Source organism: Halichoerus grypus, chromosome 2 (genome assembly GCF_964656455.1).
Source record: "Halichoerus grypus chromosome 2, mHalGry1.hap1.1, whole genome shotgun sequence".
NCBI lineage: Eukaryota > Metazoa > Chordata > Mammalia > Carnivora > Phocidae > Halichoerus > Halichoerus grypus.
The window spans coordinates 68975467-68991461 of NC_135713.1; the positions used below are offsets into that span (position 1 = coordinate 68975467).

General features: G+C 36.9%; 1 protein-coding gene across 3 annotated transcripts in view; it reads left to right on the top strand.

The window, feature by feature from the left end:
* Positions 1-15995, top strand: part of FBXL17 (F-box and leucine rich repeat protein 17) — a 510677-nt gene that overhangs the window by 151726 nt on the left and 342956 nt on the right. For 2 of the 3 annotated variants that reach the window (XM_078066952.1, XM_078066950.1), the window contains one exon: positions 9920-10027. The exons of the other annotated variant lie outside the window; for it this stretch is intronic. In XM_078066952.1, coding sequence (XP_077923078.1) covers positions 9920-10027 — 108 coding nt within the window. The remainder of the gene's footprint in view (positions 1-9919; positions 10028-15995) is intronic. 3 annotated transcript variants of the gene reach the window in all.

The following is a 15995-nucleotide window of genomic DNA, read 5'->3' on the forward strand; positions in this document are numbered from 1 at the left end:
AGATAGAATGAGCAAAAATCAGGGAAGGTCAAATAAGCCATCAAATGATCAGATTCTTATTGGACGCTAATGGAATTCTAGACTTTTAGAAAATGATTAGTTACGAATTTCAATGCCCTTGTTGACAAAGGGTCAGTTTTTATAAAATTATGGTAAAATCTTAATGAGATTTTTAAAGCACTCTGTTGGATTATTATCTCCATAAAAACTATACATAGTTCATATTAAGTCTTACATGAACATTTTTGCTGAAATGATAATGACATCATGGCTATGATTTTTAAAAGAGCCTTATCTTTTAGAGATATACTAAATATTTGCTGATAAATGTGATGTTTTATAAGTGGATGGGGTTATTGATGAAACAAGGTTGGCCATGAATTAGCAATTATTGAAACTAAATGATTGGCAAATGGAGGTTTATTTTACTAGTTTGTCTTCTATTGTATATTTTTGAAATATTCTATAATAAAAAGCTAACAGAAGAGAGGTGGGTAGGGGGATGGGCGAAATAGATGAAGGGGATTAAGAGAATTAAGAGGTACAAACTTCCAGTTATTATAGTAATAATATTGTTATAATGTGGTAGGTGACAGGACTACATTTATCATGGTGAGCATTGGATATATAGAATTGTTGAATCACTATGTTGTACACTTGAAACTGATATAACATTGTATGTCAACTATACTTCAATAATAAAAAAGCTAAAAACTAAATTTCAGTGCTTTGTGCTTCTGATTTACTTAATGAAATAATTATATCATGCTAATTTAAAGTCAGGGTTGTATTAGCAAATATGAGGTCTTGAATAATCCTTGTTTTTCTCATGATATATAAAATCAGTATTTATTATATCTCTCTACTGAAAAGATATCAGGCATCTAATTAAGACTTAGCTTCAGACGTTTGGAGGAAATCTTATTTGTAATAATTAAGTGTAATTTTTAGTCATATTTTTGGTTCCTTTCCATGTGAACTATGTTAAGAATGGCATATATAGAATGTAATAATTCAGTGACTGTATTAATATAGTGATCACATTTGCATCAAATGTTAAACATTTGTCCTCCTCACTAAATTGTTGATAAACTCCATGAAGGCAGTCTGTGTATCTTAATTGTTGTGTGGTACAGTGTATGTGGCATATAGCATGGGCTCAGTAAATATTGTTGTCTGATCATGGTTTAAAAGAAAATGATGTTTAAATAAGCTGCCTTTAGATTTCTTTTAAAAATCTATTAAAAGTATGAAATTTTTATTAAATGAAGAGCACTGTGGTGAAGGTCTTAGCTGAAATGACTTATAAAGCAAATCTATACTGTTTTGTCTCCATAATTATTTCCTGTTATGTACAATTGCCATTTTTTTGGTGTTTTTTTGCAATATTGTTTCACAGAAGGCTTTCTAGTCCACTAATTGTGAAAGATACACAGAAAAGCAAAGGAAGATGAAAATGAAAATGAAAGATCTTTTGTAGATCTTCAAGATTTGATGAACAAATGGAGAAATTTTTATTGTGTTCCATTTTTAAAGATCCTATACGTATAATGTGTATTTACTGGGTATTTAAATAAAAGTTACTCCATTTGGGATTTTCACCATCGCAGTACTTGACGTCCTCACTGTCAGTTGTCAGGTGTGGGTGCTCACTGATTCTGGCGTGTGGCTGTGCCTCACCAAGGCGACATGGACTCTGCTGTGGCCACAGCCTTCTGACCAGCTTCTTTGAGGCCAAACTATCCATTTGGCTGGTCCTGTGTATACCTGCTGGACTTTGCTGTACAACTTTCCCTTCATCACCCTTCTCTTAGAGCCTTTAATGAATGGCTCCATTAGTCATGGGCCTGCAGTATGTTTTAGCTCTACATTTCTTATATTACCAATAAAACAGATTCCTCCATTATCAAGTCAAAACCATTCTGCCTGGCTTTCAGCGCTTCATAATCTGGTTACGTCTTCAACCTTGGTTTTCAGATCTAGTCAGAAGGCCTTGGGAAACTGAACTGAACTAAATTGGGATGCAATGTACAGACTGAAATATTCCCAGGAATCTCTCTGGTAGTTGTGGGAGCCAGACCTGTTCCTATACAGCCTTTAGCTTCTGCTCTTAGAGGCAGGGACTGTGCCTTATCTTCATACTGTGTTAGTACTTAACATGAGGTGACCTGCCCTCCTCTCATGCTCTCTCTCTCAAATAAATAAATAAAATCTTAAAAAAAAAAAAAGGGATTTAAGAAACTGAGCAACTGTGAATGAAATAAGCCCTTCATTAAATACTCTATAAACATGACTTTTTTATTTTTAAAGATAGTGCTGATTTAGTAGACTGGGGTAGTCATTTACTACTGGGGTCACTTCTCTTCTGCTTTCTTAAACCCATAATCCATTCAAATGGTCACTCCCAAATGGTTCCTCAAACAACCAAACTCTATTCCACCTGGCTCCTGCCTGGCATCCATATGGCTTTTCTTGTCTGGTGAATCTTACTAAACTGGAACACATGGAAATGTTTTGCCCTTCGGTTATAATGCTCAGTTAGAACCCAACCTAAGCAGATTGCTTTATGCTGGCTCTGTTTTGCATTCAGAAGATGAGGGCACCCCACAGGCCCACTGACCACTTTGGCTGTAAGAGATGAAAAAAATAATCAAAGGTTAGCATTCCTCCTGAAAAATTCCCTAGGAAGTAGACTCGTGATGCCCTTGATCCCTGTTGCTCTTTTTCCCTGAGTTAGAAAGCCTTGAATGGGTTCTGAGGTCTTGAGTGGGATTTACCAGGGATGCCGCTAATTTCCGCACTGTAGTTTTCCTGTCCACTCCAGATTTTCTTTGAAAATCCCATCCTTAGCTTCATGAAGCCATTTGTCTCATTCTTTGACGCTTGGAACAAATAAGATAAACAATTCACATTTTCTTGGCATTAGAAGGATTTGTTGTTTTTCAGTACCGAACCAACAAGCCATTAACGTGCATCAAAACAGTACTTCAGGTATTCATTCATTTTTATTTTTGGGGCTTCTGTGGTATGCCAGGTCCTGTGCCCAGCACTGGGGGTAGAGTAGTAAATGGGATAGATGGGGAGACCAAATATGAATTTAAGAAACAAAACAAATGATCGAGGTGGAAAAAAAAGAGAGAGGCAAACCAAGAAACAGACTCTTAACTACAGAGAATAAACCGATGGTTACCAGAGGGGAGGTGGGTGGGAGGATGGGTTAAATAGGGGATGCGGAATAAGGAGAGCACTTGTGATGAGCACCAGGTGATGTATGGAAGTGTTGAGTCACTAAACTGTACACCTGAAACTCTTATTACACTGTATGTTAACTAACTGGATTTTAAATAAAAACTTAAAAAAGACCCCCAAAATAGGACTGTTTCTGGATTGATTCTGTAAGAATCATTAAGAAAACTTATTAAAAGTATGTATCTCTAGGTCCTGGATTACTAGGTTTGGGTGAAATATTTTTTTAAGTTTTTTGAGCAAGGTCAAGAAATAGTTTTATATTAGTACACTCATGTACATTCTATAATGCCAGCAGTATAGCCATGTCCAAAGGGTGCTCTACCTTTTTAGAATTAGTACTACAAATTCCTTTCATTCCCAGGTATCTGATAAAGACAGATCTCTCCTCCCACATTCCAAGGAAACATTTAAGTGTTAAAATAAGAATAAAATTGCATCTCTTCATTTAGAATCCTGAAATTTATGTAAAAGCTTCTCCCATCCTTACTTTTTTTTTTTTATTCTAATCCTTTCTAGATGAGGGCATTTTCTTGGATTACCAGTTTCTACTTCTGTGGCTTTGTAATTCACTACTATTAATCCTGCTTCTTTAACAGTTCTGAATTAGATTACTCCAACCCTCTCCTATGTGTCCCTCTTTTGGGAGGGTTCTCAGAATATACAAGACTATCACAGTGGTGGCATCACACCTCTCCTACCTGCAGAGATGAAAAAAGTAATCAAGGGTAGCCTTTCTCTTCACCCTTCACCCTAGCACTTCACCCATTGTGCCTTGATCCCTGCCACTCTACTTCTTTGGCCCTGAAGGGAAGGCCTTGAATTTGCTCTTGCATTTGAGTGAGATTAGCACCATGAAATGAATCACAACCTAGTTTGTATAAGGTAAAGAACATGTGTTTTAAAACCTAAAAGATTGAAGTTTAAGCCCCACTTTTTTTTGCCACCTTGTAGTTGTGTAATTTCAGGGAAGTCAGTCTCTAATAGGCTTATGTTAGTCACCTATGAAATGGAAGTAAGGATACCTCCTACAGCTGTAATGAAGATTCCAGATGATGCAGAGAGAGGACTTAGCTTGGCATAGGGTAAGGCCTAGATAAAGTAGGCATTTTTATTTTCTAGCTGTTTTATCACCTACTCCTCTTCAACTCTGGCTGCGAGGACCCCAAATCTTTACTGAGTACGAGCTGTGTGCAGAGACTGAATACACAGTCCAAAATCACATTTATAAACAGCTACTTTCCAAGCAAAATTAGTGACCCTGTACTGCTCATCTTCTGCTCTTTCTCTTCCAGTCAAGAGTTTTTTAGTCATATATGGCCATCTCCACCACAGTGACTATTACACTTCTCCCCTATATCAGAATTTTTTAGGTCTATTATTTCTACCTCCTGGAGATGTTTCTCTCTTGTCCCCATGTTAGATCTCAAAAGAAAGATATCTGATGAGTGCAGCTCCCAAGAGTTTATGAGAAACAGCATCCTCTTCCTTTTTCCCTTTGCTCCCTGAATTACTGGTTTTCATTTGCTTCTAGGTTAGCCACTGGAGAAGGCCCCCTTAAGATTCACAAACCGAAGCTGTACTAGAATCTTTGTGCATGTTTGTGTTATTTAGGCTTTTCATGGTTCTCTCCACTCTGAGGACACAACCGACATTCCTTACCACCAGTGCTTTTCTCATCGTAACACTAAATGCACCTGCATCCTCTTTATGCAGGAGTGAAAGTGTAGCTTTTAGAATACCAATTTAGGGATATGGTCCTTCTCTACCTCTGCGATGTGAGGAGATAACACTATTGAATCTGAGTTCATCTTCCTTTTTCTCTCCATCACAGCTTTGACTAAAAGATCAAAATTTGCTTTGCAAGCTGATCTCATCCTCCCCTTCTTTTATGATGTTTCTTTCCAAAACCTGAGCTACATTTCTGTTTGCCTACCAGTTCCTGTCTGCTGCCTGGTTTTCCCAGTCTTTGAGTATATATTATCCTTCAAGGCCAACCATTCCAGGTTGGAGTCTAGTTTTGTTTTGTTTTGTTTGTTTTGGGTTTTTTTTTTCCCCTAAGCGGGCTCCATGCCCAGTGTGGAGCGCAACGTGGGTCTCGAATTCACGACCGTGAGACTGAACAGACTGAGCCACCCAGGCATCCCCCAAGTTGGAGCTTTTTAGCATTACTCCATAGTATATGGTTTTTTAAACAAATGGTGATAGGACAATTGGATGTTTGTATGCAGAAAAATGAACACTTTGCACTATTCACACAAATTAACTCCTAGAGCACCGTAGACCTAAATATTAGAGCTAAGACCACCATTAAGAAAATGAAAAGACAAGGCACAGAATGGAAAAAAAATATTTATGAAACAAATATCTGATAAAGGACTTTGTATCCAGAGTATATAAAGAGCTCTTACAACTTAATAAGACAACCCAGTTTTTAAAATGTGTAAAAAATGAAACATGACTCAGAAATTCTTCTAGATATTTATCCAAGAGAAATGAAAATGTATGTCCATACAAAGTATTGTATGTGGATGATCATAGCAGCATTCTTTATCAAAGCCCAAACTGGAGACAATCCAAATATTTATCGTCTGGTGAACAGATAAAAGGTATTGTCACTATATAATGGAATTCTGCTCAGCAACAAAATGAGCCAACAACTGATACATGTAGCAGCAAGGATGAACCTCCAAAACATTATGCTAGTGAAAGAAGCTAGAAACAAAAGAGTGCTGATGGTATAATTATTTTTATATGGAATTTCTAGAAAAAGCAAAAGTACAGTGATGGAAAGCAGGTCACTGGTTCCCTGGGGTGGGAGCTGTGTTTGACTGCATATGGGCAAAAGGATAAAGAGAATTTTGGGGGTGGTGCAATGGAAGCACTCTAAAACTGGATTGTGGTGATGGTTGCACAGCTGTGTAAGTTAATAAAACTCAATGAATTATGCCTTCAAATGGGTGCATTTTATAGTATATAAATTATAACTCAATCAAGCTGTTTAAAAAATTGTCCATAGCACTTGGGTTATGAGATAGCTACCCAGTTTTTGCTTCTTCTATCCCCAAGAAGATGACATAATCCCTTGTCCCTTCAGCAGTATTTCTCAAGCTTCTGGTGCATAAGAATCACCTGAGGGGGTGCCTGGCTGGCTCAGTCCATAAAGCATGAGACTCTTGATCTTAGGGTTGTGCATTTGAGCCCCATATTGGGTATAGAGATTACTTATAAATAAATAGATTGGAAAAAAAAATCATCTGGGGATCTTATTAAAATGCAGATTAGGATTCAGTAGGTCTGTGGTGGGGTCTGAGATTTTGCATTTTTAACAAGTTCCAAGTGATGCCAATGCTGTTGGTTTGAGGGCTGCACTTCGAATGAAAGGCCTTGGCACTTGTTCATAACCCAGGCTGCATGCACATTAGACTGTCTTGGGGAGCTTTTAGAATAAAATTGATGCAGCTCTCTGCCAGAAATTAAATTGGGAAGCTCTTCAGGTGATTCTGATGTGCAGTCAGGCTGAGAACCGTAACAAAATGGGATTCTTTTTACCATAGTGGATCAATAATAAACTTCTACCTATGTCTCCCTCACTCTCATCCCACAGTTTAGCCCATAACCTAGAGCCCCCAAATTATTATCAGAATCTCTTGGAATAAGTAGGTGAGTAAGCTAGCACACTTTGACTACACTTTTTTTTGAATTATTTTCTTACACATGGCAACCCCTTAGTCCTGGCTAAGAATTAGAATACAGAAGAAAGGAGAACATGCAATGATTATGATGATAATAGCTAAAATGCATTGAGCAATTACAATGTACCTTGCACTGTTCAAAACATTTTACATGCATTATCTACCCTCATATTTTACCCTGTGAGCTAGGTACTAGTATCTTCTCTGTTGTATAGAAGGAACAAAGTATAGAGAGATGAAATGACTTGCTTAAAATCACACAGCTAATAAGTGGCCCACCTGGGATTTGAAAAGAGGCAGTCAAGCTGCAGGGTCTCAGAGAAGCTGACACTCACCAGTACCTGCCTCTTGTTTTTGCCAGACGTTTAGCCTCCAATTTCTAACTGATTTCCTATCCTTGGGAATGGAACCAGACCCCACCCAAATCTTCAAGGCCCTTTTATTAGTCTTCTAAAACACCCCCAAGCCTACTAGTGTTTCTGTCCCCCAAGGACTTACTCGGTCTTGCTTGACTTAGGTTGGTGCTGAAGGCTCCTCTGAGCTCTCTTACTTTGATTGCTTGAGCTGAACGAGAGAGACCCGCAAACCAAATTTTTAATACCCTTTTTTCTTCTCTGTGAAAGATTTAACACCTTGTACCTGAGCTTTCTTGTGTCCTTAATCCTTATCTGAGTTCCTCTTCCTTCCTTGACGACGGATGCAGGAAAGGCTAGATGTTAGAGTGAGATTGGGCAGGGTATTTAACAAACTGACCACATGTATTTAACCTCTGTTAGCCCCCACCCCCTTTTTAAATAAGTAGAAATTAGTTTCCATTGGGGTTTCAGGTGATTTTAGTGCCTGCAATATTCTTTGTTAACATAATGTTTTTAGAAAGCTGAGTGTCAGGAAAGCCCATTTTTAATTTATCAATGGCACCCTTAGTCTTAATATGCTAAAGCATGCTTTACTTTTGAGCAGAATTAATCTTTTATCAGATGTACCATGGATGCTGTTGGTTTCATTATTTTAGGAAAATGTTCTTGTGATTGTTTTAGAATTAATGCTACCCACATACCTTTATTTTCCAATATCTATTCAGAATAGATAAGGAAGATACAAAGAGTCACCCATAATAAAGCTAATGCAAAGGAGATTTGTCTCTGCTGTTTGAAAAACTAACAAAGGTGTTTAACTTGTTGATTTCATCTTGACTGCGAGGAAAGTGAATCTGAAATTAAGCCTGTGGTAGAGAATATTTGGACCTTCTTTTATAAATTACCGCTTTGTGGAACAGTGAAGAAAATTTTAGCACAATTACAAGAGGATAATTTTATACATTGAAATTTTCCAGAGGTTGGGGGGAGACAAAAAAGCAATTTCACTCTGCCCTTTGTTTAAAGCAGGGTCAGGTAGAAATGTCAAAAGCTGTCAAGGTAACTTCTTTGCAACACTTTTCACACGCCTACGAGTCACTCAAGAGCTTTTTAAAAATACAGATTCTTTGGCCTCACCCTTTTTGGTTCTGAAGTTTTAATAAACTCCTCAGGGGATTCTAATATGTATTACATTAGTCAGGGTTCTCTCGAGAAACAGAATATGTATGAGGGTGTGTGTGTTTCTATAAAGAGATTATTGTAAGGAATTGGCTCACACATTTATGGAAGCCAAGAAGTTCCAAAATCTGAGGCTGCAAATCTGGAGACACAGGAAAGCTGATGATAGAGTTCTGATCGGAGTCTAAAGGCCTAAGAACCAGTAGAGCCAAGAGTGTAAGTTCCAGTCCAAGTCTGAGTCTGAAGGTAGGAGACTGCTGTCTCAGCTTGAAGATAGCCAGGTAGAGAGAGAAAGAGCAAGAGAGAGAGAGAGGGAGTGAGCAAATTCTCCCTTACTCAACTTTTTTGTTCCATTCAGACCTCAAATGGATTGGATGAGGCCCACTCACATTGGGGAGAACAGTCTGCTTTACTCAGTTTACCATTTCAAATGGTAATCTCATCAGAAATATCCTCACAGACACACCCAAGAATACTGTTTAATCAAATATTTGGGCACCCCATGGTATAGTCAAGTTGACACATAGAATTAATCACCACACTACCCAAATTAAAAGAATCTGAAGCCATGAGGGGCAAAATTGGATTTCCTTGGAAGAAACACTTGAAAGGAGAAACCTTATAAAGAGAACTTTGTTGCATTTTAGGAACCAATTAGATAATTTGCATTATAAAAAATGTTCAGACTTGGCAAATCCTTAGAGGCAGAAAGTTGCCAGGGGTTGAAGGCAAGGGGTGGAGTAGGCGAGTGACTGCTAATGGACATGGGGTTTCTTTGGGAGTGATGAGCATGTTCTGGAATTAGATATTGGTGATGTTTGCACAACCTTGTGGATATGCTAAAAACCACCGAACTGTACCCTTTGAAAGGGTGAATTTTATAGTATGAGAATTATATGTCAGTAGAAAATTTATATGTTGAGAGAGATTGGATAGGAAGAAGTTATGGTAGAGACGTTGACATCTTTGAAATACTGAATGGAGCATTGGGCGTTATACGCAAACAATGAATCATGGATCCCTACATCAAAAACTAATGATGTAATGTATGGTGATTAACATAACAGAATAATAATAATAAAAAGAAATGTTTTTTATGAAGAAGTAAAAAAAAATGGGGTGATAGAGAAAAGGGGATGTGAGATGAAGGGAGACTATTTTTTAACTGCAGGAGATGGGTCCCTGGCTGGCTCAGTAACAAGAGCATGAGACTTGTGATCTTGGGGTTGTGAGTTTGAGCCCCACGTTGGGTGTAGAGATTAAATAAATAAACTTAAAAAAACTCAGAGGGGATATTGCTGCATGTTTGTAGACAGATTCAAATGCTCCGATGGAAAGGGAAATATTAATGATGCAAGATAGGGCAGAGGGAATTTGCAGGACCAAATCCTTAAACTGACTGGAATAGCACCTTGAATAACGTTCTTCACGTCCTTTCCCTAGGTGACAGACCAGTCGGTGAAAGCATTTGCTGAACACTGTCCTGAACTTCAGTACGTTGGCTTCATGGGTTGTTCAGTTACTTCTAAAGGAGTCATTCACCTCACCAAGGTAGGTGCCGTGGCTCCATCTCCTTAGCGTTTCTCTCTTCCTTCCTTCCTTCCTTCCTTCCTTCCTTCCTTCCTTCCTTCCTTCCTTCCTTCTTTCCTTCCTCTCCTTCCTTCCTCTCCTTCCTTCCTCTCCTTTCTTCCTTCCTCTCCTTTCTTCCCTTCTTTTTTTTTTTAAGAGATTTTTATTTATTTGGGAAAGAGGAGCACGAGCACGAGTGGGGGCAGAGGGTAAGGGAGAGGGAGAAGCAGACTCCCTGCTAAGCAGGGAGGCCAACGATGCGGGGCTCTATCCTAGAGCCCTGAGATCATGACCTGAGCTGAAGGCAGACGCTTAACTGACTGAGCCACACAGGTGCCCTCTGCTTAGCGTTTCGATTATTCATGTCAGTGCCCTGGCATTGTTAAATGTCCTTGAGTGAGGAATAGTCAGACCGTTACAGAAGTGTACTAGGGTTTGAGAGTTAAAATCAGTTTAAAGCAACAATACCAAACTTAGCTTTTCTTAAATGGGACATTCATTTAAACAAGAAGCTTACTTTTTTGCTTTTACATTGCTAATGACTATGAAATATATGCATTAAAGAAAATTATCTGTATGACAAAAATTATTTAAATGTTAATTTATTGCATTTAGAATATATTTTGATTGAGGTTTTAACTGCTTACATATAATTAGGTCCTTTGAGCATTTGGCTTTTAAAAAGTGAATATGGTCAGTGCATATGATTAAGCTGAATATGTAAGGTGAAAAGAGAGGTAAATGTGTGTCAAAAATTAACCTTCTAGTTCAGAGAGTTCACTTATGTACCAAATATATGAAATCTTATATTTTAGCAATGATGACAATGCCAGTTCCTTTGTAACCTCTCACTTATGTGTCATCTTCGCTCCAGAGCTTTAAAATAATTAGGAACAAATTCTTACATGTGTGTAATGGAAAACTGGCTACTATAAAATTTACCTGTGTATTATCAAAAATTTGTCACTAAATAGATTTTAACTGTACCGTACAGTACTTAGGAGAAATGGGTATGACTCTTGCCCCTCGCACTTAATAGCTGAGTAACCTTTTCATTCACCCTTTCTTCATTTCACCACTGTTAGGAAACTGCTGTGTTAGTAGCACAATGTTGAAGTAAAACAGGTGAGATCCCAGGTCTCTGTGAGCTTAGTCTCTTCAGGTCTCTTTAAGCTTACAGTTTAGTGGGAAATAATCTTTTTCTTTCCTTCCTAGGAAAAAAGCAAATGATTGTGAGTTACTTAGGACTCTGGGGGGGAAAAAAAAGGACTCTGGCAATAAGACACAGTGGATAGGAGCCTGGGCTCTGTTGTTAGCTTGAGTTTGAATCCTGGCTGTGGCGCTTATTAGCTAAGTGGAGAAATTATTTTTCAGGGTATTAATTGAAGGCACTTGCCTCAGTATGGAGATTGCAGTAAATGCTAAGCAAATGTTAGCTATTAATATTAAAATGGATTTTGTGATATCTAAGTTGCTGAAAAGTCAGAGCAAACTTTGAGAAAAAAATACCAAATCACTGTTTTGGTCCAGTATTTCTGAAACAGATCCTGTGATTGTCCTGCGTCTCCAATGTCTGATAACTGATCAGCTTTAATTATTTTGAGGGTCAGAGCCTAAAGCTAGTGGAGAAGAAAAGCATGTTATTCTCAATAATTGTTCTATCAGAATGTCTTAGTGTAACCAAAACCATACATAACCATAATTTTTATTCATTTCCTATAACCTTGGCCTGAACATCTTGGTGGATGAATGGTTTTCTAATCACATCTAATGTTTGTAGTGTAGAGTAGAAATGCCTTTGGATGAACAGATTGTGCACAACAAGTGTTATAATGACCATATGTGGGATTTTTATGATCACTCGAAATTGTACTCATTAAAGACAAAACAAGACTTACTAGATCAGTAAGTGCTTCCCTGAGCATTTTGAGATGGCCAAAAATTATGGTACACTGGTTCTTAACAGATCAGAATGACTCTCTCTGACAAAATAGCAGCTATAGCAAATAGCAAATGTCTGTGTTGGAAGGCTCAAATTGCTGAGAATGTTCTTCTAAAGATGATAGGCCAGAATGGGTGGTTTGGACTGTCAGTAGTCCGAATCTGCTGAATTAATATCAAAGTTGGTCCACAAACTTTTGAGGATCATCTTTGTTGCTCAACAAAGTCTTTTGCTTTGATAAGACTGATTTGTGGTATAATATTGCTTAGCTTCCTGGTTTCAAGTGAAGGCAAGGTAGCATTTTAAGCATGCATAGCTTCTGCAAAGCTGTTTTAATTGTTTTATCTATTGAAAACTAGGAGTAGAACTCAGATTTTAATAAAAGAAAAGCTTTTTTATGAAAATATTTGCATTCTGGCAGTTTTCATACTACGACATTACACAAAATGTAATTTACATTCACAAAATGTTTATTAATATATAAATGCTCTTAGGAAGTTGTGTTATCCTTATTATCATCATGGTGTGTTATTTTTAAGTAAATGATTAGAGAGATGTGAGATACAGAGTGTTGAGAGCTATTGGTCTAAATATGTTTAATTTTATATGGTTTAGAAATTCTCTCCAACATACTACTTTTCTAAGTCTCGGGCTCTCGGTTTGCTAAAAGGCAAATGGCATCTCCGTGCCTTAGTTTCCTGTCTATGAAGAGATGTGCCTGAATTAGATGATCTGTCTCTAGAGTTTCTTGTAACCAGAAGAATCTATGCATTTAAGAATCATTGACCTGGAAGGGACTATGGGGGGGCTCTCCCTGAAACTAAGAAATGTCAAGTCTTTAGTAATTTGGAAAGGAAAATTGGGGATTTGTGACAGCTCAGATTGTTATACCAAGGGCAAGGAGACAGAAGATTGGGAATAGGTGGAAGGATATTGATATCCTATAACTATGGTTCCTTGGGCCTAGTTTTACTTTGATGTGCTCAGCATCGGCTAGACTCTTATTCACTGTGCAATATTTACTGACGACACAGGTTTAGTCTTAAGAGAACTTCTGCTAATATCAAACAATATTGGAGTAGGAAGTCTTCCTTCTAGGCTCCTATAACTGTAAATTAGAGTCCAGAAATAGCTAAGACTGGATAAGCTCAAGTTGAGAAGATAAAGTCAGGTTCACTAGACTGTGTTTGGAAACTTTAGATCCATATTTAGGAAGCAATACTAAGATCTTCATTTAACAGTTGAGAATGTTAGTGACTTGTTGTATGTGACAATTGAGTCTTCTCCAGCACAGGTGTGTTTGTTCTTTTCACTGCAGTGTACCTATTTATAAATATAAAATGTTTTTATCTTGGTCTCCCTCCTATTTTTTAAAAACAGATTCAGCAAATGCAAATATGTAATCAACCCCTGATAGCTAGACTGTAGTGCCTAAATATCATTTGCCACTAAAGGAACTAGTAGAAACATGTCAAAAGGACCCAAAACGAACATGAAGTTGTTCCCACTGGCCTAGGCTGGCATACTTTGAGCATCGAGAAGGAAAATTACTGCAATGGATTAAAACAAACCAAATATATAAAAATCTTGAATTCGTAATGATATATGTAAAAAAAACCTGTCTTTCTTTTTCTAGCTAAGATGGAGTCATAGGGACCAGATTTACTTTTTTCCTTGAAACATCCCCAAAAACTAGACAAAATATATGAAACAGTAGTCTTTAAGACACTGGATGTCAGACAACTAAGGACAGTGATCCCTGAGATAATGAGAAGCAAGAGCAGTCCTATGACCACCTCCATCTAATGCACTGAAAGAATTTCCAGTTTGCACCACGGGAAGGGGTAACCCAGGCAAAACTCAGCAGACACTCTGAGTTGAGACAAAACAGAAAGTCCAGGGAGACCAAGGCAGCCAGAGTTCAGGGGACAGAATACGGGAGTGGACAGAACTCCATAGAGAACTATGTAGGGAATCCCAGAGGTCTGTAGCTGATCTCCTTTGAGCACCCAATCCTAAATGACCCATGAGTAGTGAAGAAATCAAAAGAGAGATTAGCAAGTATTTTGAACTGAATGAGAATTAAAACACAACACTGATGATTTAATGTGATGCTGCTAAAATACACTTTAGGTAAAATTAATAGCACTAAGCACCTATATAAGAAAAAAGGAGAGACCTCAAATTAGTGACTTTCTACCTCATGAACTTCTACCTTACGAAACTTAGAGAAAAAGAGCAAATTAAACTCAAAGTAAGCAGAGGCAAGGAAGTAATAAAGATCGAAGGGAAGTCAATGAAATGGAAAACAAGAGTAAAAGAAAAAATTATTGAAACCAAAAGGTTTATCTATGATAAAATAGATAAAATTGATAAATCTCTATTTAGACTGATTAAGAAAAGGAGAGCGAGAGAGACAAAGAAGACACAACATGCCAATATCATGACAGAACTACGGATTCTACAGATGTAAAAAACTATGGATTCTACATCTACATATGTAAAAAAGATGTTATCTACAGATAACAAGGGAATGTTATACATGTTTATGCCTATAAATTCAACAAACCAGATGAAATGAAAAATTTATTTGAAAGACACAGACTACCAAAGCTCACTCAAGAAGAAGTACATAACCCGAAAACTCCTATATCTCTTAAAGAAATTGCATTTGTAGTTAAAAACCTTCCCTCCAATGATATTCTAGGCCCAAATTGCTTCCCTGGTGAATTCTACCAAATATTTGTTATATTTAAAAACTTTGGGGTACCTGGCTGGCTCAGTCGGTAGAGCATGTGACTATTGATCTCGGGGTCGTGAGTTTGAGCCCCATATTGGGTGTAGAGCTTACTTAAATAAATAAATAAATAAATAAATAAATAAATAAACAAACAAACAAAACCCAACTTTATCTGTAAGAGATACACAAGAGTATTTACTAGTGAAATGGCACAGTGTTTAGGCATTTGGTTTAAAATACTACAAAGAAGATAAAAAGAAGAAAAAGAGAAAAGTGGATAAGCCAATAAAGGAGACAAAAATGGCAAAATATAGATAATTGAGCTGAGTTTTAGGACATGGGGATTTATTACCTTATTCTCATTACTATTATTTATATTTGAAAATTTCCATAATAATAAAAAAGGCTTTTTAGGGGTCAAAAAATTAAAAATGTTGATATTAATATCACATGATAAAAATCACACTATTCAATATCATACTTTTTTAAGAATGCATAATAACATAGGAGATTTTCAAGATAATAACTAATAATGTATATTAACATATAATATTTAAAAATCAGTTAAATAAATAGACCTATGGAGCTGAAATGTCAAAGTGGCAAGTTATTTTTATCTGTAGAGTACAAACTTCAGAAATGTGGGTTCCTGAATTTAATGCCATAGATCCATTGTGAGTTTACATCAGATCAGTTCAAATGATTTTAATCTTTTTCTTTTCTTAAAAAAGATTATTTATTTGAGAGAGAGAGAAGAGAGTGCCCAAGCAGGGGGAGGGGCAGAGGGAGAGGGAGAAGCAGGCTCCCTGACGTGGGGCTCGATCCCAGGACCCTGAGATTGTGACCTGAGCCGAAAGCAGAAGCTTAACAGACTGAGCCACCCAGGTGCCCCCAAATGATTTTAATCTTTTATTAGATCTTATTTTAAATGACTACTAAGAAAGATGGAGAAAAATTTTTGATAAAAAGTTCATTTTTATAATGTGACATATAAAAATTCATATTTGCCATAACTTAGTGGTTGATGTATTTTTTTTAGATTGTTGATATATTTTAAAGTTGTGAATGTTAATATTATATTAAAATATGAATAATATAATAAGACTACTAAATATTATAAGGTATTAGTTAATATTATTAATTCTGATGCTACATTAGATCTTATTGTTGCTTTATTCAATTTATGAGCATGATCTGAATTTTTAGGATATGTCAGGTATGGGTTTGGTTGAAGTTTTTAATGTTTGTTTCTGTTTTTAAACAGATTT